This window comes from Arabidopsis lyrata, assembly GCF_000004255.2.
Source record: "Arabidopsis lyrata subsp. lyrata unplaced genomic scaffold ARALYscaffold_8, whole genome shotgun sequence".
In the NCBI taxonomy this organism is placed as follows: Eukaryota; Viridiplantae; Streptophyta; class Magnoliopsida; order Brassicales; family Brassicaceae; genus Arabidopsis; species Arabidopsis lyrata.
The window spans coordinates 16,786,704-16,811,389 of record NW_003302548.1 but is presented as its reverse complement, the minus strand read 5'-3'; the positions used below and the strand labels follow the sequence as shown (position 1 = coordinate 16,811,389).

General features: G+C 36.5%; 5 protein-coding genes and 1 pseudogene across 9 annotated transcripts; 2 read left to right on the top strand and 4 right to left on the bottom strand.

Moving 5' to 3' along the window:
• The first annotated feature begins 23 nt into the window (after positions 1 to 23).
• On the top strand, positions 24 to 2,185 carry LOC9302138. Of its 3 annotated transcripts, none has more exons than XM_021016140.1 (3): positions 103 to 368; positions 1,062 to 1,187; positions 1,293 to 2,153. In XM_021016140.1, the coding sequence occupies exon 3, from the start codon at positions 1,383 to 1,385 to the stop codon at positions 1,989 to 1,991; it is 609 nt and encodes a 202-aa protein (XP_020871799.1). In that variant the 5' UTR covers positions 103 to 368; positions 1,062 to 1,187; positions 1,293 to 1,382; the 3' UTR covers positions 1,992 to 2,153. The 3 variants fall into 3 exon arrangements, with proteins under 3 accessions (XP_002866064.1, XP_020871799.1, XP_020871798.1); XM_021016139.1 differs by having other exon boundaries at positions 1,041 to 1,187; XM_002866018.2 differs by lacking the exon at positions 1,062 to 1,187 and having other exon boundaries at positions 24 to 368; positions 1,293 to 2,185.
• A 5,195-nt stretch (positions 2,186 to 7,380) lies between these two features.
• On the top strand, positions 7,381 to 9,274 carry LOC9300435 (septum-promoting GTP-binding protein 1). Of its 2 annotated transcripts, none has more exons than XM_021016330.1 (6): positions 7,381 to 7,847; positions 7,951 to 8,068; positions 8,164 to 8,284; positions 8,392 to 8,431; positions 8,842 to 8,925; positions 9,071 to 9,274. In XM_021016330.1, exons 1-6 carry the CDS (start codon positions 7,494 to 7,496, stop codon positions 9,239 to 9,241), a joined length of 888 nt encoding a protein of 295 aa, XP_020871989.1. In that variant the 5' UTR covers positions 7,381 to 7,493; the 3' UTR covers positions 9,242 to 9,274. The 2 variants fall into 2 exon arrangements, with proteins under 2 accessions (XP_020871989.1, XP_020871990.1); XM_021016331.1 differs by having other exon boundaries at positions 7,383 to 7,847; positions 8,185 to 8,284.
• Positions 9,275 to 9,722: 448 nt separating this feature from the next.
• LOC9300434 (cytochrome b561, DM13 and DOMON domain-containing protein At5g54830) lies at positions 9,723 to 12,976 on the bottom strand. Of its 2 annotated transcripts, none has more exons than XM_021033460.1 (2): positions 12,792 to 12,976; positions 9,723 to 12,688 (listed from the first exon to the last, which is right to left on the bottom strand). In XM_021033460.1, exon 2 carries the CDS (start codon positions 12,600 to 12,602, stop codon positions 9,900 to 9,902), a length of 2,703 nt encoding a protein of 900 aa, XP_020889119.1. In that variant the 5' UTR covers positions 12,603 to 12,688; positions 12,792 to 12,976; the 3' UTR covers positions 9,723 to 9,899. The 2 variants fall into 2 exon arrangements, with proteins under 2 accessions (XP_020889119.1, XP_002864358.1); XM_002864312.2 differs by having other exon boundaries at positions 9,723 to 12,647; positions 12,792 to 12,933.
• Positions 12,620 to 19,244, bottom strand: LOC110225793 (annotated as a pseudogene).
• A 142-nt stretch (positions 19,245 to 19,386) lies between these two features.
• LOC9300433 (putative F-box/LRR-repeat protein At5g54820) lies at positions 19,387 to 21,483 on the bottom strand. Its single transcript, XM_002864311.2, has 3 exons — positions 20,384 to 21,483; positions 19,906 to 20,079; positions 19,387 to 19,823 (listed from the first exon to the last, which is right to left on the bottom strand). Exons 1-3 carry the CDS (start codon positions 21,329 to 21,331, stop codon positions 19,515 to 19,517), a joined length of 1,431 nt encoding a protein of 476 aa, XP_002864357.1. The 5' UTR covers positions 21,332 to 21,483; the 3' UTR covers positions 19,387 to 19,514.
• A 102-nt stretch (positions 21,484 to 21,585) lies between these two features.
• On the bottom strand, positions 21,586 to 24,437 carry LOC9302137 (putative F-box/LRR-repeat protein At1g56400). Its single transcript, XM_002864310.2, has 3 exons — positions 22,819 to 24,437; positions 22,392 to 22,565; positions 21,586 to 22,299 (listed from the first exon to the last, which is right to left on the bottom strand). The coding sequence occupies exons 1-3, from the start codon at positions 23,767 to 23,769 to the stop codon at positions 21,994 to 21,996; spliced, it is 1,431 nt and encodes a 476-aa protein (XP_002864356.1). The 5' UTR covers positions 23,770 to 24,437; the 3' UTR covers positions 21,586 to 21,993.
• Positions 24,438 to 24,686: the final 249 nt, after the last annotated feature.

Genomic DNA, 24,686 nt, shown 5'->3' with positions numbered 1-24,686 from the left:
AAGGTGAAAAATGTGATAGACTCAAAAGATTAGGGATTTTAATATAATTTGCATATTTCTCTTCTTGTTCGTCAAAAAGTAAAACATTATTACTCTCCGAGTCCAATAAGAATGAGGAATCTACTCTACACTGTAAACAAGGAACGTTGACTAGTCGCTGCTTAATCCATCACGTTCCACAAGAAAACTCAGATTTCAAAACCAATCAAAAGACCAAAGTTTTGATTTTTATTTTTCCCTTCGTATACTACTAATCTTCAATGCGGTTCCTTAATCCAATTCGATCAATTTACATCGTGGAGTTCTAGAAGTTTTGAAATTTGAAAAGGGTTTAGCTTTCTTCTGATCACTTGATCGATTATAAATCGGTGAGCTTTTATTGTGCGAATCCATTGTTTGGTGATCTGTTGATATTATTTAGCTAGGGTTGTTTCTAGTTAGGGGAATTTTGTGATTGCTCTTGTGTGATTTTGACTCATTTTTCTGGGATTTGTTTCTTGGCTGTTGAATGTGACTGGTCAAGGATTAAAATCATAAAAATGTCGTTCTCATGTTTGTTTTACTTCAAATCACTAGTGACTAGGTTTTCGTTTTCCTCCTTTCTCCCCCCTTTTATCACTTCGATTATTGTGTTTCCCTCTTGCTTTTGATTGATAGAGATTGATTTTGATAATAAAAGTTGAGTCGTTTCTGTGATTGACATTGCATTGGTTCAAGTTTCAACCTTGTATTTCAATCAATCTGATTGAAACAAGTAAATACTAAACGTTTGATATTAGTTAAGAGAACCAGTGGTATAATATGATATGCTCCAAGCTCTTATTCAAATGTGTCATGTCTAGTATCTATAAATAGCTTTGATGTTTTTCTTCTCAGCTTATTAGTATGGTTAGAGTTTGATCTTAGTGCTTTGATTTCATCTTTCTTTTCTTTTACATTAAAAACACTGGATATGGCTTGAAACTGTGTATATGTAGGTTTCATTCTCCTTTTGTTACTCAGGTTCTTGAAAGTCAAGGACTTTAGTTATGATGCAGTAGACTATTGATTTTTGTTCTCAGTTTTCATTTCACAATTGGTGCTATCTATGGAATTCTCAGTTCCTCTTTTCTGCTTCAAAGTTTGCTTCATCTACTAAATCGTTTTTCGCATATACCCCAATTTGAAAACATGAACTCCTCATCAAGGTACTGCAAAACTAGTGGCGTATTTGTTTGGTACTTTGGTTTGCTGCTTTTTGAAATAAGAAGGTTACTTATCCATCTATATTGATGCTTTGTTTGCTTATTCAGATTTGTTTTCAGACCCGTAAAGCCGGATAAAACTCAAGAAGTGTCCTCTTAGAGAGTCGCAGAGGCGAAAGAAAATTTACAAAATTCATAATGGTTCAGAAGCTTGAACTGATCAAAGGTGGGGGAGGATCGATAAAAATAGGAGCAACAGGAACAGTCGCAACTCTAATGACACGAGAGCTAGACTCCATGAAACAACCTTCGCCTCAGACTCCCACAACGAGACCTATTAGAACAACAATCCCTGTCTCAGTAGACTGTGGCACATCTTCTTCAACTCCAAGAAGAACAAAACCAAGAAAATCATCAGACGAAGCTAGCAGCAGCAGCAATGTTAACAATGTTAGAACACCAAAGGGTCACAATGCCAAAACCACCCATCAGCTTTCAATGCTTGGCTCTGATAATGTCAGAACACCAAAGGGTCACAATACAAAAAGCACTCATCCGCTTTCAATGCTTGGCTCTGATAATGTTAGAACACCAAAGGGTCACCACAATACCAAAAGCACTCATCAGCTTCCAATGCTTGGCTCTGAAAATGTATCGTTGCAAGGAACCCCGAGAAGAGAGAAGAGAATGAACATTGTGGAGATTGTGGATGTGAAATGCGGGAATCCAGATCGAGCTTGGGCTAATCCGATAACTAGTAGACTCAAGAAGCTTGGATTCTCTAAACTCAATGAGAGCATTGGTTAAGAGCTCTGCAAAACTTTGCCATATACTCTGTGACACATCTGGTTTGTAAATCGGGTATGAACCGGTTTAAACCAAATCACAATGTAATCTTTCTTTGTCAAACCAACAATGTAATTGTAAACGAAGCTACATTGGTCATTCACATTCATTTTGTTTTTGGCATCTATCTTTATCAACAGGCTAATTCACCTAAATTGAAATGAGTATAGTGGGCGGATTCATGAATAAACGCACTAAATTGTGTTTTGTATATATGTTTGAAAAGACGAGTAGATAAAACTGAGCTTTCGAGAGACTATGCAGAGAATTATTTTGACAAGTAGAAGTCTAGCTACGTTGCATATTATTGTCATTCTCTTTGTTCTTCTTGAATCTTGACAATTCCGATTTTGGTAATTGAAAAGAAGAAGAAAAACAAGAAATTAAATAGATTTGGTTAGTTAGGACCAGCCACATCATTGAACTTGAATGTTCGGTAACAAACACCTATCATCATGAGTTTCCATAAGTTGATCAAGTCTCTTTTGATCCGCATCCACGTGGTCCAACCGTCCAACACATCAATTGGTTCTTTCTTATTTTATTTTTTTATTAAATTACCTTTATAAGATTCATTTTAATCCCTTGGAATAAGCCTGAGCAAAAAACCCGGACCCGATACCCGGACCGAAAAAATTAGGTTGGGGCGGGTTAGGGTATTAGAAAATTAATTCATTGAGTAGAGTATTGGATTACCCGTGGGTATCGGGTCGGGTCGGGGATTACCCGTTACCCATTTAGGGTACCCACAAACCCGAAGAAATACACATGTTTATATATGTATATAAATAATTAAATATATAGTCTTATATAGTTATATACTTATATGTATGTCCTAGGTTTTAGGTTTTGTGACTTTTGACGTTTGAGTTTATATATGTATATAGATAATTAGATATATAGTCTATACTTATATATATGCAATACACATATGTTTATATATATATATATATATATATATATATTTTTTAACCAAACTCATATATTAAAAAGCTTTTCCCAAAATGGGCTAAAGCCATGGGCATACAAGTGAGACTCAGTTACAAAAAATGAGAGTTTAAGAAAAGGCCCAACACGAAAAATGACTCTTGCCCTGCTGAAAGACCTAAAGCAGAGACTCGGAGCACCACACCGGCGAAAGCAAGTCCGACGACTTTTTTATATATGTATATAGATAATTAGAATCTACTCTTAACACTTAAGAGTGAAATAGTCATCTTTGTTATTTTGGATTGGATTTAGTATTTAAATGTCATGTTTGATGTTCTATTCTCTTTATTTGATCATTTGAGTATGTAAAGTGATTTTAAACTTCAGGTATTACCCAAACCGACCCGAACCCGATAATACCCGAACTAGACTGGAACCGAAACAATAGGAATATCCGAATAGACCATAAATTCATTACCCATTCAACCCGAACCCGAACGAGTTTTACCCGAACCCGAACGGGTTACCCATATGCCCAGGTCTACCTTGGAAGAACCAACTTATCGAGGAATGGAAGTTAGATTATAAATTGTGATTTTATAGGCTAATATATTTATTGTGTAGTCTTATGTTAAATCATTTATTTGTGGATAGTTTGAACTGTTTATAGTGACGATTATTATTGAAAAAAATCATAAGATGTGATAATTTTTAAATACGTATCAAGGTATTTGACTAATTTAGATGAACTTTAGTAAAGTCATGTTAATTTCAGTGGATTTAATTTTATTTTATTTGTCTAAATATATCATTAATTTATCATAAATTTGGTTAAGACAAAGATCAAATTATTTATCTAATATATTTATTGGAGATGTGCCTTTAGTCAAGTGGTTAAGTTCATTTGATTCCGCCTTCTCCACCGGAATTCGACTCCAGTAAGTCGTGTTATCCCGTATAGTAAGGATTGACTATGGATCGGGTTTTGTCGATCCAAAAATATCAAAAAAAAAAATGGCTAATATATTTATTGTGTAGTCTTATGTTAAATTATTTATTTGTGGATAGTTTGAACTGTTTATAGTGAACGATTATTATTGAAAAGAATCATAAGATGTGAGAATTTTTAAATACGTATCAAGGTATTTGACTAATTTAGATGAACTTTAGTAAAGTCATGTTAATTTCAGTGGATTTAATTTTATTTTATTTGTCTAAATATATCATTAATTTATCATAAATTTGGTTAAGACAAATATCAAATTATTAACAAGTGTTGAGATTAAATATTGTGTGATGTTAGACTCCACCAACAAAGAAATTACTAATCTATTATCATCAACCAACTCCAATTACAATAAACATATACTCTAGGAAAAAATTATGTGTTGTATTTTGATTCGGAATCAAAAATATAATAACTTGGGTGGTTCTGGTAGTTAGACCATTATCTGTATGTATACATACACCTATGGCACTGTATATATATTGGACCATGCATAAAGACTAAACAATTATAATTTTCACTTTTTTAACTACATCATCTAGACGAAGTTTCTGATTGAAGATAAAGATTCCATGACAACAAACATACACGTTATCTAGATTCTTTCTACATTTCCAAACAAAACTGACGTCTGATAAAATCATGGGCTATATTAATATAAATACACAGAAGACTTATAAATTAAGAATACATCTATAGTTTTTATATAATTAATTCTCTCTCATCAATTTATATAAATTGGACAAAAATACCCCTCCATATATAACAAATTATTTAGCAATATAATAAAATTGTTATCGACGTATTTTATCTGATTCTAACGAATCAAATACATAAGTAAGAACATATTATGAGTTAACTGATTATCTATTAGGTTAGCATGATAACATAATATATATCGATAAGTTTATAAATATATCATGTTAAATCATATTGTATCGCGATAAGTTTATAATTTATGTAATAAATTTATATTTATCGTGGCAACTCATTTGTTATATCATATACAAATAACTAGTTACATATATTATAATATTTATGTGGATAACTATTTGATTAACATGTTAAAAAGTATTTTATCGACATCAGAAATCAAATAAGAGAAAGAAAACTTGAAATAATCTACTGGGTTTTTTTCAATTTCCTCGTCACAACTCTCTTTACCGTCTCCGAGATGCTCCATCTTCTCCCCCATCTGTGACAATTCCACTGCCGTGAGTCTAAGAGCAGGCGACGTTGCTTCCTTCTTCTCTTCTCCTTTAACCGCCGTCTTACTTCTCGTCTCCATCAAAGGATCCACCGTAGTAATAGTAACCACTAGCAGTGTCATAATTCCGGTGAAATCAAACTACTTCTCGTCTCCATCAAAGGATCCACCGGAATAGTAGTGACCACTACCTCGTTCTCATCCCCCTAATTGCCAATTTCATCTAATTCTTATCTACGATCACCAATTCAATTTCAATTCCCAGAAACTAGGGATGCTTATAAGATCCACTCTCATAACAGTTCTCTACAAGAAAGGATTAAAATAATCTCAAGCTTTGATTCTCCATCCAACATTTGTATATACTGTCCAATCCGGATCTTCTTCCTCCAAACCATTTCTTTTCTTCTTTCTCATCTACTCTCTCTTTCTTCTTGCATAGATACCAGACAAAAGAGAGAAATATGAATGTTGAAGTTAAGGGCAAAATAGTCTAAATTTGTTGTACAGTAGACGATAAAATTGAAAATGAGAGAGAACTAATTTTTCAATCTTATGTGGTCACCGCATATAGATTCTCTAAAATCATCTCATATCTAATTGTTTTACTTAAAACGTCCAAGATACAAAAGCTTTAATATGTCATGGTTTCGAAACATGTATTGACGTATAATAAACATGAAAAATAAAATATTTTAAAAGAAATATTGCTGATGAATAACAAAATTCCAGAAGTGTTATAAAAGAAGAGGCGAGAGGGACAAGCCAACAAATTCCTTTTTTTGTGCGTGTGTTTGAAATGCCCTATTCAGGAACTACAAAGCTATGCCATTAATATTTTTTGTAATTAACCATTAAATTTTAGATTCTCTATTGATTTTGATAGTCTATAATTTACTTACAAATTGTTATTTGTTCATAAACGGAGATGCATGTAAACATAAATGTTAACAAGATTGGAAGTAAATAGATTTCTTTTTGTTGGATGGAACCCCTGTTCTAAAAATCCCCGCCTAGTCCCGATTACTCCCCGCTTAATCGCTAGGCCCACCCTATCCGCCTCGATTAATGACTAATCCCCTAAAAAATCAGTAACCCGATTATTCACCGCCTAATCCGATTACTTTCCGCCTAATCTTATATACCCCGATTATTTTTTAGATTGCAAGTATAAAAAAACTTTTTATTTTTGTTATTCAATCATTTGAATGGAGAGTTTGTGATGTTTTACAATAACTTGTGTTCAAATTTTAATAAAAATCATAAATTTGTAATAAAAATCATAAATTTTTACAATATTGGATTAATATATTTTAAAAATATTAAAATAACCCTAAAACTAATCCCCGATTAATCTCCGATTTTAATCCGATTTTCCGATTAATCGCTAGGCCCATGCCGAGCGCCCGACTAGCGCCTAGCGATTTTTAAAACAAGGGATGGAACCCTTTCGAGAGATTAATAAATAAAAAGTAATAAATGTGACATAGAACTACCAACAGTAACTGCATCTGTATCGATGGTCGACCACAAATGTTTTTCTTTGCTTATACCCATTCTTTAAGAAACTACTATACTTTTTAGCCTATTTTAAAAAGAAAAGACCAAAAATAACAAAATTGTTTCCTTCAACAAAACGCTTCTCAAGATTCTCGTGCTTTGTGTTTCAAATGGAGTTACTATAGCAACAGTCATTGTCACTTATTCAAATTTATGAGCAAATAACATTTGATTATCCTTTTTCTGTTCCCAAATACATACATAACACATCAACTGATAAAATTATTCTTCCTTTCTCAGTAATCTTGGTAAATTTCCTATAGAAATTACTTAAATCAAATCACAATACACTGTAGGAAGCATAATTATTTAATAGATAAACAATACAAATGAATAAGTATTCAAATAAGAACAAACTACAAGAGAACACTATCGATAAAGATTAAATTTAGACGAATAATCAAATATTGACAAAAGAACAAAAGATGAATAATCAAATGATAACTAGTGAGCAGTGACACGTACACTTGGGGTTTACTTCATGGGTAGATAATTTGCTCTTAAATTGACTATAATACCCTTCCATCACAACACGCCAAGAACTTAAAACCGAAAGGAATAAACGCATCAACTAGGGGTAATATAGGTATTTCCTAAGAAGACGGGTCAACTACCAATCCATATAAACCGATAACTACCAATTTACACAGTAACATCGATGAGACAACTTAAAAAAAAAAAAACATAAAGGGAAGACAAAAAGAAGATGTGAGCTTGTGAACGCCAAAAGATCACATCTCTATCTCTCTCTGTTTCATCAATGGCTGAGAAAGTCCATGAGATCGCCGGAAAGTTAACTCCTTTCTGCCGGAAAATAGTTCACGTGAACATAAAATGGAGAATCATCGAGAGGGTATCAATCTTTGGAGATTTTTTTAGGTTTTTATGGAGAAAAATCGTTTCTTGTTCAAGTATCATCGAAAAACCTATTCTTTACCGGCAAATCGTTCACCGGATTTCTTCAACAGCCGGTGATATCTTCGACGGAGACGACGACACTGCGACCGAACATACTGTTTCCACTAGAAGGTTTGGTTCAGGTTCGGATTCGGATTTGGTTAGTCTCAAGATTAGTCTATTAGGCGATTGTCAAACAGGGAAGACTACTTTTGTAGTAAGTATGAATTCTTGTGTTAAGTATTAATTATTACCGTTTGATTATAGTATAACTTAGATTAACTGACTAATTCTCATATGTTTTTGTTTTTTTTTGAAAGATAAAATATGTTGGAGATGAGAATCAAGGTTTCTTGGAGATGACGGGTTTGAATTTGATGGACAAAACTTTTTATGTTCAAGGAGTTACTATTTCGTTTAGCATTTGGGATGTAGGAGGTGAGTCAAATTAAATTTTAATTAATCAAATTAAAATATGGATTGGTGATTAATTAGTGTGTTGGCAATTACGTACTTTGTTAATAATTTATTAGGAGATTGGAAAATGATTGTAGGTGATGAAAAGAGATCAAAAGATCATATACCAATTGCTTGTAAAGATGCAGTAGCAATCTTGTTCATGTTTGATCTAACCAGTCGATCTACTCTTAACAGGTTTTTTCTTTTAATTTCTTCATCAATTTAATTCTTCTATTTTTTTTAGCTGAAATGATATTTATTAAGAAAACTCGTAATTTTCTGTTTTGTTTTGTTTTTTGCAGAGTCTTCGGGTGGTATAGCCAGGCAAGAAAATGGAACAAGGTACGTTAAAGCAATTTTTTTTGTTTATTATTATTATTTTTTTAATTTAGTAAGTAAAGAAACCAAATTTAACTTGAGTTGTTCCAAACATTTTCAATATCGATTTAGATTGAGTTTTGTAAAAAAAAAAATGTATACTAAAAACTTTAGAAGGATTTTAATGTTTTTTTGTCATCGTTAAAAAAAACATTTAAAAGTTTCAATAACTTGTTTTTTTTTTTTTGTCGGCGTTACGGTATTTTACATAAAAGTGGTTCATATTTTGGGTTTAGCACGGTCGAATTTTCTTATTAGTTGATCAATGCATAGTGTCTTATACAAATCTATTATTTATGAACATTAGAATCTGATTCCAACAAAATACTTTTATCTTAAAGGTAGTTTTATAAATTTGTGTTTTCTTTTATCAGACGGCAATTCCGATTCTAATAGGAACAAAATTCGATGACTTTGTTCGGCTCCCACCCAATCTTCAGTGGACCATTGTCACTCAGGTATACCAATCATACCACGTAACTAATTAAGACCCTTTTTCATATTCTACGTTTTCATGATGATTTAGACATTTGGATTTTTGGAATAATTCATTTCCATATAAAAATATATTTTTTGGTTTTATTTGATATTTTGATATATTAGGCGAGAGCGTACGCGAAGGTGATGAAGGCATCATTGTTCTTTTCAAGTGCAACACACAACATAAATGTGAACAAGATCTTCAAATTCATTTTGGCTAAACTTTTTAATTTGCCTTGGAAGATTGACAGAAATTTGACCTTAGGTGAACCCATTATCGACTACGATTCCTAATTTAGTCTACTTTAATTATTTATCATTTTTGTACATAAGTTTTTTAAAAAGAGTCGACTGAAAATCGTCGATAAAATATATATATATATATATATATATATATATATATATATATATATATATATATAGTTGAATGAAAATAACGTTAGTTTTGTGCATTTTCATTTTAATGACAATAGTTTAGTGATGTGCTTGGATGTTGTTGTTTTTATTGGACGGATAATTTGAATTTTTAAAACAAATAGTTGAGATAATCATTGTTTCACATACTCTTGATACTGAAGAATTTGAGATACCTTACAATGGTTACAAGTCTTTATCCCCATGATCAACATTCTTTTCACATACTCTTGTCGCTGGCGACACAGTAACGACCGTTATCATCATACCTCCTTCGAGTTCTGGAATTAAACGCATTAGTCGAGGAATAAGTCACTGACGAAATCAACTATTAGAGACCGTTCAAGTGTCAAGTAAAAAATAACTCAAAACTGATTGTGTAGTATATAAAATTCAAATTCTCAAAAGTATACAATTCTAATGCATAGATACAATATATCGACCGTTGCATTTATAAGTAAAAGACAAAACTCCCTCTTGTTTTTTTTTCTTTCTTGTTCGGTAATGAAACAAAAAAAGATAAACAAAAAAAATACTATTATTTCAACGGCTCTAACTGAATTTCCATCCTCCCTCCATTTCCATCTTCATCATCTTTATCTCTGAAACCTCCTCTTGAGTCTATTAGATCAATCGAATCATCTTCTTCAACATTCCCCAAAACCCAATTCCCTCTGCTTAGATTCCTCGCTTTTCTTCTTCTTCGTTCCCGGTACTCCAAATACGCAACAGTAACCACACAGAGGAAGACCCATAACCCGAGGGCCAAGTTAAGCCCGTCCACGTTTTCAGTTCCATTCCTTTCTCCTAGATGTTTCATTCCCGTGAAAAGCGCGACAACTCCAATTACAACAGCTGATTGACCGATGATCGAATGAGAATACTCCCAGATTAACCGCTTTGAAGAGATTAATTCTCCTTGAGCAGGTTTCGCAGGTCTTAGCCAAGCGTTCACGGGCTGAGCGCAAGCTAAAACTATAGCTGTGAAACCGAACTTGACGTGGGTTGAACTGAAGCTGAAACCATTAAGCTCAGCTACTGCGAAGAGGAGGCCGAGGAAGACAATGGCTAGACCAGAACATTGAAGATACATATGAATCTTGAACCAGCCATCGCCTTTTATGTGTTTCAGGTATCTAGCAGATAATATTCCACCGGGAAGCAGAATTCCCCAAGCAAGGAACATCATAAATCCATGAACCCCCAGGACCGGTCTTAGATCTTGATCTGCTTCTGCGGATCCACGTGTTAACATTACACGGACAGGTCTCTGACTTGTAACCGAGTGCATATTTCTCTCAGTCAACTGACCATCTGTCCATTTAGCACCCATTGCCCATATCACTTTAAGAGGAGTTGTGGGATCTATCATATTCTTACATTCTGGTCTATCTCGATGACTGCATGACGGTTTCAAGGGACGGGTAAACTCCAGTGTGATGATTCCCTCTTCAGATTTGCATCTCACGTATGTCATATTTTCGGTTGTAGGATGCACAGCCGAAGCGGATTCTCCATCAATCCAGTAAGTATTTACATGCCCTGTTCCATTTCTATCAAACCAACCAACATAAGCATAACTGTTTGTCATTTCACTACCGAAACCAATTGCAAGATACCCACTTTTCTTCTCACCACGAGCTGCAATCGATATTGAATCCCCTACTATGGTCCAAAAGAACTTAACTTGCTGATCATCTAGATTAACACTGTTGTTGTACATATCCGAAAGTCCACCGTCAACAACCTGAACCTTCCAACCCATTTTCTCTTGAAAAATTGAGTGATAATACAGTTGGTCAGGTGTATTTCTATTAGGAGCCCAAACCAGCTCCAATGGACTCGACAGTACTCCATGAGTTTCTTGCCCACCCGCATAGATTGTCTCAGTTCTGTTCCTTAAAGAAGCATTCCCACCAAGAAAATCTGAAGTTATGTAGAAAGAAACGTCATGTCCTGCTTCTATTGAAAACTTAACAGGAACCCCTCTTTCCACTTTCAGTACCGGCGCTTCTTTCTTGTTAATATACAGAACCTTTGAAGGATTTGGAGGGTTTGGATAATGCACAGATGGTCCGGCCGTGACAACAAGAGGTGCGTGGGCATCAGCAATGATCACATCTTGATCATACTTGTTTTCTGCATCCAATGGTCCCAAACATTCATCCACATGATCCGAAAGATTAAGCGAAAAATGCCCAAAGTTTTCTGATTCCACACCGCCGTGATTCACGGGAAGATAGTAAGGATTAATAACATCTGGTGGTTTTATCACCCCAAGTGCCCAAATAACTGTCAGATTTTCAGTTGAATTCACAGGAAAATCAAACTTATTATCACTATCATTCAACGGTCTCCTATACCTAACAAACGAAACTCCATCTATCCTATGCCCGTAAACCAGTTTTGTGTTATTCACCGAAGAACCAACTGAATCTGCCTCTTCATACACAGTGTCAGGACAAACCCCAGTAGCTGTACCTTCCTTCACAGAGCACACACTAGACTCCGTGATATAAAAATCATCAGCAAACGGGAAGCCATCCTCTCTAATCCCAGTAACCACAACATCAGCATTCAACATCAGATTCGATGTAGAATTCGGTTTAGCCCAACCAAACGCCATGTAGTTCAATAAACCAGTAGTAGCCTCTAGACCAATATCAACATAACCTTTCTCTGCATTCAAGCTCCACCTGTGCCTATACTTATCGGAAAGTTTCTTACAATTATCAAACATGGTTGGAGCCTTAAAAGGCTCACTGTTATTAGATTTCCCTGGAGCAACATCATTGCCCTCTGAAGGAGGTGATTCCGTCGCATTCAAAAGCAGAACATGCCCAAAATCAGAAGCAGTAGGTAAGTCCCACACAGAAACGACACCTAACTTATCCCAAGTAACATTACCTATCAAACGAACAATAAAAGATGCGTTTTTGAATGTTTGATTAAGCTTCTGATCAGAGATAACAAAGCCATCATTAGTCATATTATCAAAATCAGAAGTCATAGCACCCCACCAATGAACATCAGAACCAGAGAGCATATCGAAACGAGAAACCCTAAACGAACAATCATCAACAACAGTGAAAACCCCACGAAGCTGGTGTTGCAACATCTTGAACTCAGACTCGTGCCCAATCAAAGAGCTCGAGTTTGAGCATTCTTCTCCATTAACAAAGAAGATGAAGAAACCCAACAACACGAGAGACCCTAAAAGATTTGGTCTTTGATCACACATGGTGTTGGGTGAGAGATTTACTCAGAAATATAACCAAACCCAGATCTGCAAACACAGCATATAATCAACTCGTAGAAGCTTCTGATCTGAAATCAAAATCACAATTCCGATCAAAACTCTAGATTTTTAACCAACTTGGGTTAAGAGCGGAATCAATACGAGAATCATGAATGGATCCTGGAGATTTACCTGAGAATTGATAAACAGATCTTCGAAATCATGAATGGATCCTGCAGATTTGAAGAAAAATCCGTGCTTTCGATTTCAATCTGAGAGAGGTTTCGTTTTTTTCTTGCGAATGTGATTTCGCTTATGAGTTGAGATTTAAATTGACTAATGTGATTTTTATGTATAATTTTATATTATTGTTGAACTATTTCGAGTACAAATATGGTAATTTAACCAAAAATATACTTTTTCGTTACACGTACACATGCTAATGCAAATTTGTCATTCTGTATCTTTCAATCTTTTTCCCAAAAAATAAAAATTTCAACAAGTCTCCGTTTGTATTTATTTATATATCTTAGTTTTTTTTTATATTGCTCCCGATTTGTGAAACATAAATCAATACCATATATTGTTATCATCTCTTGTCGGAGTTATCAATATTTTTGTCTGCTAAAAGTGATGAGATACCATGCATAGTGATTAGTTAAAATTCAGTCTCCACAGGCTCAAAATCCAGTCTCTATTCCGATACGGCAACTCTTGCTCCGATTATGATCATGACATGGTCAATATAGAAGCAATTGATTGAAAGCTGCTAACTCTCTAGCAAAAGACTCTATCCGGCATTAGATCAACATACCTCGTATACTATATTTGTTCTGTGATTTGAAGTTCACACCATGTACCTTTAGCGATTAACAATGTTGGCCTAATTATATATAACTCATGAATCATCATCGTTTTCCCAAAAACCCATCCATATTGATAAACTAATCCAATTATAATAAAAAAAAAAAAGAGAGAAATAATATCTAACGATTGTTTGTTTGTAACATGGTAGAATAGAAATTACAAAATAATTAAATAGTAGCATTGTATTATTGAAGGCAAAAAACAATTAGATAATGATAATCTTAGGTTGAAAAACTAATGTAGTGATGGAGGCGGAGTACACAGCTGGTTTCAGAGGAAGAATTGAGGAGTGGGGTTATGGTCGTGCAGAGTGATCCTCCGGATGGAAAGGAGGGACAGACGGGTGCATAACGGTTTTTCCCGGTGGTTCTCGACCGAATATACATTTTAATGATGAATTGCTTACTATGGAATTGCCGGGGGGCGAATAAACCCAATTTTCGAAGATCGATTCGTTACATTTTAAAGAAAAATCATACAGATATGTTGGCTTTGTTTGAGACGCACGCTGGTGGAGATCGTGCAAGCCGCATTTGCAATGGTTTGGGATTTGAAAACTCTTTCAGAGTTGATGCAGTTGGACAGAGTGGTGGAATTTGGCTTTTGTGGAGGTCGAGCCTGGGGAGTATATCGATTATAGAAACTTCTGATCAATTTATTCATGCGAAGGTGGATACTGGAACAGATATTTTTCATATGATAGTCGTATACGCAGCCCCGACAGTGAGTAGAAGAAGTGGTCTTTGGGCAAAATTAAATGAGGTGATACAAGGTGTGAATGAACCTCTCATAATTGGAGGAGACTTTAACACAATTGTTCGGCTTGACGAGAGAACTGGTGGCAACGGGAGGTTAACACCGGATTCTCTATCCTTTGGAGAGTGGATAAATGAAGGATCTCTTATTGATATGGGTTTTAAGGGGAATAAATTTACTTGGCGACGAGGTCGAACGGCAAATAATTTTGTGGCCAAACGCTTGGACAGGGTTTTGTGTTGTCCACACTCACGGCTGAAGTGGCAAGAGGCTGTCGTCACACATCTACCTTTTCTTGCCTCTGATCACGCTCCTCTGTTCCTTCAGCTCTCCCCGGAGACGAAGGGTAACCCGAGACGCAGACCGTTTCGGTTCGAAGCGGCATGGTTGAGTCATGTTGGTTTCAAGGAGCTGTTGTTGAACTCTTGGAATGGCAATATATCAACATCAGATGCGTTGAAAGGATTACAAGAGGATCTGAAGAAGTGGAATAAAGAAATCTTTGGAGACATATTAAAAAAAAAGGAGAGCTTGTTACAGGAAATTAAAGCTGTTCAAGATCAATTGGATTTACACCAAACAGATGTTCTTTTGAGTAAGGAGGAAGAGTTAACAAAGGAGATTGATGTAGTGCTGGAACAAGAAGAGCTCCTTTGGTATCAAAAATCTAGGGAGAAGTGGGTAGCGTTGGGTGATCGCAACACCAAATATTTCCACACTTCGACTATAATCAAGAGAAGAAAGAACAGAATTGAAATGTTAAAGGATGAGGAGGGTAGATGGGTCTCTAATCCACAGGAACTAGAGGGCTTGGCGATGGAATTTTATAAGAAGCTATATTCGACGGAGGGTGTGGATATGAATGCTGCGGGTTTGTTGCAAACTGGTTTTGCGAAGCTTTCATATGCAGAGATCACAGAGTTGAATAAGTCAGTGTCAGCCACAGAAGTTGAGAAGTCGATCCGTAGTATGGGAAGATTTAAAGCACCTGGTCCGGATGGGTATCAACCGGTGTTTTACCATGAATGTTGGGATGTTGTTGGTCAGTCAGTGGTACGCTTTGTGCTTGATTTCTTCAGAACAGGCGTATTGCCAGATGAGACTAATGATGCACTAGTGGTGTTGATCGCTAAGGTTGCTAAACCGGAGACGTTGGCGCAGTTTCGACCGATAAGCTTATGTAATGTCTTATTTAAGACTATTACTAAAGTCATGGTTATGAGACTTAAGACGGTGATGCCTAAACTCATTGGTCCCGCCCAAGCGAGCTTCATCCCGGGCCGATTAAGTACCGATAATATAGTTGTGGTCCAAGAGGCGATACACTCGATGAGACGCAAAAAAGGAAGGAAAGGTTGGATGCTCCTCAAACTAGACTTAGAGAAAGCCTATAACCGCATTCGATGGGACTTTCTTGATGAGACACTTAAGGTGGCAGGGTTTTCGGAGGATTGGAGACGTTGGATAATGCAATGTGTGGAGGGGCCCTCGATGACGGTTTTATGGAATGGAGAGAAGACTGAGCCGTTCAAACCGGAAAGGGGACTGCGACAAGGCGATCCTTTATCGCCATACCTTTTTGTGTTATACTTGGAACGGTTGTGTCATTTGATTGAATTGGCGGTTGATTTGAAAGACTGGAAGCCGATTAGTCTCTCTAGAGGAGGACCAAAATTATCTCATATTTGCTTTGCAGACGATTTAATTCTCTTCGCTGAAGCATCGGTGGCTCAAGTTCGTGTGATTAAGAAAGTTTTGGAGAAATTCTGTTTTGCGTCAGGTCAGAAGGTGAGCCTGGAGAAATCGAAAATCTTCTTTTCTGAGAATGTAAGTCGGGATCTATCAAAGCTCATTAGTGATGAAAGCGGCATCAAAGCGACTCGTGATTTGGGGAAGTATTTGGGAATGCCGGTGTTACACAAAAGAATCAATAAGGATACTTTTGGTGAAGTATTGGAAAAAGTTTCCTCGCGGTTGTCTGGCTGGAAAGGAAGGTTCCTAAGCTTTGCTGGGAGGTTAACGCTTACGAAATCTGTATTGTCATCGATACCGGTTCACTCGATGAGCACGATTTCACTGCCTAAAGCAACACTGGACTCGCTTGATCGGGTGTCAAGATCCTTCTTATGGGGTAGTACAAATGAGAAGAAGAAGCAACATCTTGTAGCATGGCAATGGGTCTGTTTACCAAAGCATGAAGGTGGGCTGGGTATAAGAATCTCACAGGATATGAATAAAGCACTACTTGCTAAGGTAGGATGGAGGTTACTGAATGATAAGGTGAGCTTGTGGGCGCGGGTATTACGGTCCAAGTATAAGGTGGGACTGATTCATGACAAATCGTGGCTGGTGGTGAAGAGCTTATGGTCTTCAACCTGGCGAGGAGTGAGTATGGGCATACGGGAAGGATTGATGCCAGGAATAAGCTGGGTCCTTGGAGATGGTAAGGAGATTCGATTCTGGACAGATAAGTGGCTAATGAATAAGACTCTAGCTGAAGTGGTGGTCGGGAATTTACCAGATGGGTATGAGGAGACTCGGGTTTGTGACTTATGGAGTAACGGGATGGGTTGGAATTTTTCTCAGCTCAGCCCATACATCTCAGAGAGCACGAGACTGAAGTTGACCTCGGTGGTACTTGACAATGTCACCGGAGCTATAGATAGACCATCGTGGGGTGAGAATTCCGATGGGAGGTTCACGGTTAGATCAGCGTACGCATTGCTAATTAGAGACGAGTCACCGCGACAGGATTTGGGGAAACTCTTTGATCGGGTTTGGAAAGTAAAAGCTCCGGAGAGAGTCCGAACTTTTCTCTGGCTCGTGTTGAACCAAGCAATCATGGTAAACTCGGAGCGAGCCCGCCGTCATCTCTGTGCATCGGGTTTGTGTACGGTGTGTAATAGTGGAGAGGAGACCATAATTCATGTGTTGCGAGACTGCTTGTCAATGGATGGAGTGTGGAGAAGACTTGTTCCCAGAAGGAAGCAAACATCCTTTTTTGCTACCTCTCTACTTGAGTGGTTATACGAGAATTTGGGTGATAGTGCGGAGAGGGATAGTTACTCTTGGGCTACATTGTTTGCGGTGGCTGTTTGGTGGGGGTGGAAGTGGCGCTGCGGGGACATCTATGGCGGGATGGGTAAATGTCGTGATCGGGTTCAATTCTTAAAAGATCTGGCAAAGGAGATTTTTGTGGCTCATAAAGCCGTGGCAGGGGATGGTATCACAATCGTGAGGGAGACGAGATTGATAGCGTGGACTCCGCCAGTAGGGGGTTGGACCAAATTGAACACGGACGGAGCATCGAGAGGTAACCCGGGGTTGGCGACTGCGGGAGGAGTCTTGCGGGATGGAAACGGGGACTGGTTGGGAGGCTTTGCTTTGAATATTGGTATATGCTCCGCCCCGCTTGCGGAACTTTGGGGAGTTTACTACGGTCTGTACATTGCGTGGGAGAAGGGCATCACGCGATTGGAGTTGGAAGTAGACTCTGAGATTGTGGTCGGTTTTTTGAAGACAGGGATAAGTGATTCTCATCCGCTGTCTTTCCTAGTACGTTTGTGCTATGGCTTTATTTCGAGGGACTGGATAGTCCGTATTGGTCACGTGTATAGGGAAGCTAATCGTCTTGCCGATGGATTAGCGAACTATGCGTTTACTCTTCCGTTGGGTTTTCATTCTTTTGTAGCTAGCCCGGACTGTGTTCGTCCGATTGTGCTAGATGATGTTATTGGGTCCTCGCGGCCTCGGGATGTTCGTTTGTAGTCAATTTTTTATTTTTAATAAATAGGGAGACATTGTCTCCCCCTCTCTTACCAAAAAAAAAAATCTTAGGTTGAAAAACTTGAAAGCAGAGGCTTTCAAATTTCCAAGTGCATGATGTTTCTGTTTTTTCCATATGCTTGAAATAAAATTTCAAGTTGGTGTAATGCTTACCAAACCAATATAATGGTATTCCTCCGATTCTAACCTTTTTCAAATAGTTTTTTTGCAGATCATAATAGAAAATGTAAAAAGGGTGGTAAAGGAAAGGTTTATATGCAAAGATAACCTCACCGTTTTGTGGTGTACCTTCCACCGTCAGATTAATGTTGTTATCGAGTAAAAAATGCACCTGACAATAAGGCTGCAAAACCAGAGATTTCCTTGACCATTTTCCAGTATATTCAAAGAGCCATAAATCCACCAAACCTTTGCATATAATTAAGATGGGTATGATCAATAATCAGAGCCGGTCCGGAGGGCAAGCAAGTGAAGCCATCGCTTAGGGTCTCACATTATAAAATATTTTTTTTGGGAGAATTTTTTTTTTTTACATTAACAAAAAGGCCTAAATTTTTAGTTATGCGTAGGGTATCAAAGAAAATTTTGAAACTTTGGACCGGCCCTGTCAATAATAGCTGGCTTTCCACCATACTCTATAAAACCCACAAGCTTACCTACATGATGAGAACATATTGAACTCTTCAGATCTAACGTCAAAACTGGCAATGGCTAGGGGAGACAAACCAGTGGAAGCCATATAATATATAACTCCGTTGATGCACACTCCTTGTCTTGTAGGAAGGTGAGGTTGATCAAACTCAATTCTTTTCCACGAACCTCCAGCTTCTAGTACATAAACCCAATGCTCAGATCATGTTATCCTCTCAATATCTTTTGAGGATATCACAACAGTGCAGACTACTTTGTATTGATCAAGAACAAGATCGTGTCCGAAAAAGTAGAGGACATTCTTACTAAATTCTTCTTGGCCAAAGATGTTGGATTTGACGGCTGGTAAGGTCACGTTTTGTCTGGTGGTGGGATTATAGATACAAGCCTGTCTACGTACAAACAATGTATAAAATCAAGCAGCGTAGAATAACCATGTTACGTCCTCCAATCCCTCGCTTGGTCAGAGCTGCTTGGAAACACTTAGGACTACTAGACGATGATGATAACAGTACAGACGACTCGACGGGGTTTTGGCAGATCGATCTCTAATGAAGTACATACGTGGTTGTCCACCAAACTCATGTATTATGTATAGATCACTAAATGCTGTAGTTTAAACGAAACGCGATTAAATTGTAGAATATTATTATCATATTGATATATATTACTCAAAACATTTATTATTATTTTTGGTTCACATAAATAAAGTTCTCAATTCTCCGAGGTTCTTAAACATAAATCAAACAAACCAAACTTCGGAAGCCTGCTTCCTTTAATGTCAATAAATAAAAATTCAAAAACCATAGCTAAATGGGCAAACAAAACCCACTAGTGAACAATCTCTTGAAAAGGTCAATTTTCCAAGAGTTGTGCACAAAGAACTTGTACATGCTTCGAAGTTCTCTGTAACATCTCCGCTTTCGCAAATACCACCATCGCTTGACTTTCTTCCATCCCATTCGGCACATAAAGCTCTACCCTTTCCAATGCATTTCCACCCCCGCTCGCTAATCGAATCAAATACCTCAATACATTTAACTCGTTTGAGGAACCACCAAAGTCCCTTACCACCACGACCTTCAGTGTCTTCCTTAGACTCTCACATGTTCTGTTCTGCATCCAAAACGTTTTCGGATCGATCCCTTCATATGACGAATTTCTCTACAAAATAATAAATGAAAATCATGCATGTAAGTATTAATAAATGTGACTACTCTGTTGCATATATGTATAGATATCTTACCTGGAAAGGACGTGAAGGAAGAATCTCAAAACTTAGAGTCTCCAAGTTTGGACAGTTCTTGAGAAGAATAATGATTCCATTCAACTCCTTCGTACTCATCTTCGTTCTTAGCACCAAGTGTCGTGTTTCCATAGGTTGAAGCATATAAAATGGCTTTTTACATTCTCGGATTGTCTTCCATAAGAAAAGAAACACATGTCAATATCAAAAATACATTAATAACGATCTATATATATATATATACTATTAGGGAATAAATGGTTCAAATAAATCATCTTCTTCAAAATGACTTTAATAAACTAAATAACGTGAGGGAAATAATTTGTTCAGATGCAAAAATGTTATTTGGATAAACCTATGTTCAGATCTAAAAACTAATGCACATATTTAACCTGGTAAATTCTATTCTGGTTTTCAACAAACTACTACTATAAAAGAATTCAAATATTAATTTTAAGATGTGAACACTTAAACATACCTGGAGGATATAAGGGCAAACGGCTAAGGTGCTAGCTGCTCTGAGATCGTTGAGGATACGAGATATAACTTCACCAGATATTCTTGTCGACTGAGTCGGTTGATCATACTCACGCTCTTCTCCAAAATCCAAGTAGACCTTTGGTATGATCACATTCATGATGTCGAAGTAAAAGTCAAAAACTTGGCCTGAGTACTTTAAGCTGTGTATACGAGGCAGTTCAAAGGAACATTGCATGTAACTGAAGTCTAAATTCTCAAGGACTAGCTCTCTAAACTGCCCGGCCATCCACGTCATATCAACGCCCCAGCATTCTTTGATACTTAGACTCAGGAGGGAAGTAGCTTTTGATAGTAAAGATTGGAGGTTTTCAAGTCTCATCCAACCAATAGAGAGTCTTCTTAGCAATACCGGGTTTGTGAATCTCGAAGGATCAAACTTGCACCCGTAGATCTTCAGTGACTCAAGGGTTGTTAGACTGTAAACGCTTTTGGGCAATGTAACGATAAAATGAAGATATGATACACAGACTGATGATATATCATTATAGTTTCTCCAAGCGGGGTTTGACAAATCAATGACTAGATTCTTCACTCGTTTGGAGACAGCGTATTCGATCAGAGCCTCGATCTTATGCTCGAAACCCACCGGATTGGAGAAACAAATCTCGAAGCTTTCGACGACCTGATCTTGAATTCTAGAGAGCCAATTATCCGCAAAACTAAAAAATGAAGCACAAGCTGCAAATCTCGAATATTCACCAGTGATATAAGGACTCACGAAATCAGATTCCCTAAAAGAAAGGTTTCTGGTCTCCTGACAGAGATACCTCCACCTCCTGGAGAGAGCACTGGTTCTTACGCATTCCTTAAACGGCAAGAAAGAGATGATCACAATTAAAAGAACGTCGGGAAGACTTGATAATCTGTCTTGTTGAATTGAATCCATTGTAAGAGAAATGTGGTGAGTTTCGAAAGAAGAGATATGTTTGTGAATTGTGATATGCTCAAGTGACAGAGAATGTTAATTGGCTCCTCTATATATTCTTTTGAATAAATTTCGTGATTTTTTGGTTTCATATGGAAGTTTTTTAACCTAGTAAACGGAGAGAGACGTGTTGAATAAAACTTCCACATGTGACATAGAAAGTTACTCAAAAAAAGGAAGATAATCTACTATAAATTAGTATTTGACAGTGAGAAACAACTGTAAATTTATACAGAAACATAGGTTTGGTTGATGCAAAAGTCGATGATAGAAATGGAAAATATTTGAACTCATCTTATAGATTTGTTTGCCACATCGTCACGACTCATCTTCGAAGATATAGTGTTTGGTTCAGACTTAACTAGTGACTCCTCTTCCTATGTTTTAGTTTGATTACTTTTAAACCGGTTTAGTTCAGTTTTGGTGTCTAGTTTTGTTAGCCCTAAAACAATATTTTAGTTTTCAAAAATCAAAGAAAATTATTAAATATATAAAAACAAATATTATATAATGTTTCAAAAAGATGACCAAGTCCTCATTATTCATAAATCAAAGCAAAAGAAAACATCACTAAATGGTTCAAACAAAACACACTAATGAGAAGTCTTGAATATGCCAACTTTTCAAAGGTTGTGTACAAGAACCTGTACAGCCCCTGAAATACTCTGTAACATCTCGGCTTCCTCATGTGCCAACATCCTTTGACTTTCCTCCATACTATTATGCATGTAAAGCTCCACTCTTTCCAACATAGACCCATCCGCATGCCCACGTCTGGACTGAATCAAAAACTTCAATACATTTAGCTCATTAAAGTGACCACTATAATTCCTTACCACTACCACTTTAAGTGTCTTAGGAAGAGACTTGTAGGTAAGGCTATTTTGCCAACATGTTTTTGGACAGATGCCACAATATGACTTAGTGTACTGCAAAATAAACGATGAGCTTTAGAAAAAAATCATACACAATAATGTGACTATTAATCTATATTCAATACTATATAAGTATATAATCTTACCGAGAACTTGCTTCGACGGATGATATCGAAAGTTAGTGTTTCTAGGTTCGGGCAATTATCAAGAAGGAGCTTAATCCCCTTAAACTCCATGACATGCATCCTCATTCTCAGCACCAAATGCTCTGTATCCATAGGACGAAGTAAACTTGACGGATCTTCACATTCTTGGATAGACTTCAAAAAGAAAAAAAACACACATATTCCGATCAAGACTAATTTGTCTAACAGTCTTATATACATATCAAATTTAATGTGATCGCTTTAAGGTATTAGATAAGGAAACTACATAACTAAACCATTTACTTTATAGTCACTAGGCTACTGAAAAGTTTCATACCGTAGGACGTAGAAACACTTTGTTCAGTTCTCAAAGATATGTTAATAACGTTAAAATGTAATGTAAATTTATGTTAAGACTTCAATATACCTGAAGGAGATAAGGGCAGACACTTAAGGTCCTCGCACCTCGAAAACTGTTAAGGAAGCCAGAAAGATCTGTTCCATCTAATTTTGTTCTTCGATTCGGTTTATCGTATTCGCCCTCTGCGCAGAAGAAGTCCAAGTAGACTTCTTTTATTATCCTATTCATTCCCTTGACATCGAAGGAGAGAACTGAGCCTGAGTACTTGAAGATCTCTACATTAGGCAGGTCAAAGGAACAAGCCTTTTTAGGGAAGAAGTCGGAGTTATCGAATACAACTTCTTTCATATCTCCGGCTATGTTTTTGATATCAACACTCCAACAGTAATCAATACTTAGACTTTTGAGCGTAGGAGAGTTTGATAACAAAGACTCGGCCTCTGTGAAGTTGATCCAACCAATAGAGAGCTTTCTAGGCAATCCCGAGTTTGTGAATTTCGAAGGATCAAACCCGCACGCGTAAATCTTCAGTGATTCGAGGGTTGTTAGACTGTAAACGCATACGGGCAATTTCACAGCAAGATAGGCATACCAAGACGCACTGCTATTGATTGTCCAAGAAGGGTCTTTGAAATCAATAACCAGGTTCTTGACTTGTCTTGACACTGCAAATTCGATCAAAGACTCGATCTCTGCCATAAAGCCTAATGGAAGGGAGAAACAAATCTCGAAGCTTTCGATGTAACGACCATGATATCTAGAGATCCATTGACTCATATAGCCAACAAACGAAAGCCTTTTGGATTTTTTGTCGGATACAGAGTGGTCGACATACTCGGATTCATTAAATGCAATGTTTCTTGTCTCTCGACAGAGGTAACTCCACCTCGTAGAGAGTACACTGGTACTTAAACATTCCTTGAAGGACAAGGAAGAGATGATAATAATCAGAAGTGTATCGGGTAGATTCGATAATCTGTCTGATTGGATACTTGAAACTATTCTCTTAGAAGTCATCTCTTTCAATGAAAATCATGCAATGGATCAAATGAAAATCGTCAGTGAAGTCATTTCATTTCTAAAAACATGTCTGAATCTATTGATTTAAAAATGCAATCATTTCTTAAATATAAGAACAACTGACGCACCTGAAACTTTGTCCTCTTGTGGTTCTGCCTGTTCAACTTCTCAGGATTTTTTGTTTATTTCTCGAAGATTATTGAAAGTTTTTCTTAATCAATTTGTAATTTTATAAATCTGATGAGTCAAAGTCAGAGGGTGAATTTGGGAAATGTTTTAGAAGGGAAGAAATATTTAGGTAAATGAATATGCTAGTGTAAACGATAAGAGTAGGTGATGGCTATGGGCTCCCATGGTTATGTATTTCAAAACCATGTCTTAAAATCCTCTCTCATTTTCCGAGTTATAGAGCAAACAAATTATTTGTTAAGTAAGAACCTTATTTGGTTAAAATCATATCCCAACTTAAAAGTTTAAAGTCTTTTACAAGTAAAAGTCTTAATTTGGCTAACTTATTTGGATTTTTTTTTTTTTTGAAATAGGCTTTTATTTGGTATTATTATTAACCTAAGATGCATTTTAATTGATTATACATTTTTGTGGTCAGAAATTTGACCAACTTTAATATTACAAAGGGAATCTAGGAAATCCCTTAATTTGCAGGATATTTTACCTTTTTAAGGAATGGAATTTGTAAGGGGGGATTTTATCTTCGATAATTTTGTTCGTTTGTCTATGCAATGGATGTAAAATATTGCAAGTTTATATAACATCAAAATAATAATAAAAGATGATATTTCTTTCGAAACAATTAAAAATATTATTAGCTTCACGAACTAAAACACATTATATACTATATACATGCTAACTAAAAATATATATGTATTGCTAAAAAAAATATGTATTGCTGTATA

What these genes read in the sequence shown, in the direction of transcription:
- LOC9302138 (XM_002866018.2), top strand. Translation starts at nt 1,383, where the DNA reads ATGGTTCAGAAGCTTGAACTGATCAAAGGTGGGGGAGGATCGATAAAA.
- LOC9300435 (XM_021016330.1), top strand. Translation starts at nt 7,494, where the DNA reads ATGGCTGAGAAAGTCCATGAGATCGCCGGAAAGTTAACTCCTTTCTGC. An exon ending in AGTCGATCTACTCTTAACAG is followed by an intron (nt 8,285 to 8,391) that starts GTTTTTTCTTTT and finishes TGTTTTTTGCAG; the next exon opens with AGTCTTCGGGTGGTATAGCC. An exon ending in AGTGGACCATTGTCACTCAG is followed by an intron (nt 8,926 to 9,070) that starts GTATACCAATCA and finishes TTGATATATTAG; the next exon opens with GCGAGAGCGTACGCGAAGGT.
- LOC9300434 (XM_021033460.1), bottom strand. Translation starts at nt 12,602, where the DNA reads ATGTGTGATCAAAGACCAAATCTTTTAGGGTCTCTCGTGTTGTTGGGT.
- LOC9300433 (XM_002864311.2), bottom strand. Translation starts at nt 21,331, where the DNA reads ATGGATTCAATTCAACAAGACAGATTATCAAGTCTTCCCGACGTTCTT. An exon ending in TTTGCCCTTATATCCTCCAG is followed by an intron (nt 20,080 to 20,383) that starts GTATGTTTAAGT and finishes TTCTTATGGAAG; the next exon opens with ACAATCCGAGAATGTAAAAA. An exon ending in TTCCTTCACGTCCTTTCCAG is followed by an intron (nt 19,824 to 19,905) that starts GTAAGATATCTA and finishes ATTATTTTGTAG; the next exon opens with AGAAATTCGTCATATGAAGG.
- LOC9302137 (XM_002864310.2), bottom strand. Translation starts at nt 23,769, where the DNA reads ATGACTTCTAAGAGAATAGTTTCAAGTATCCAATCAGACAGATTATCG. An exon ending in TCTGCCCTTATCTCCTTCAG is followed by an intron (nt 22,566 to 22,818) that starts GTATATTGAAGT and finishes TTCTTTTTGAAG; the next exon opens with TCTATCCAAGAATGTGAAGA. An exon ending in TCCGTCGAAGCAAGTTCTCG is followed by an intron (nt 22,300 to 22,391) that starts GTAAGATTATAT and finishes TTTATTTTGCAG; the next exon opens with TACACTAAGTCATATTGTGG.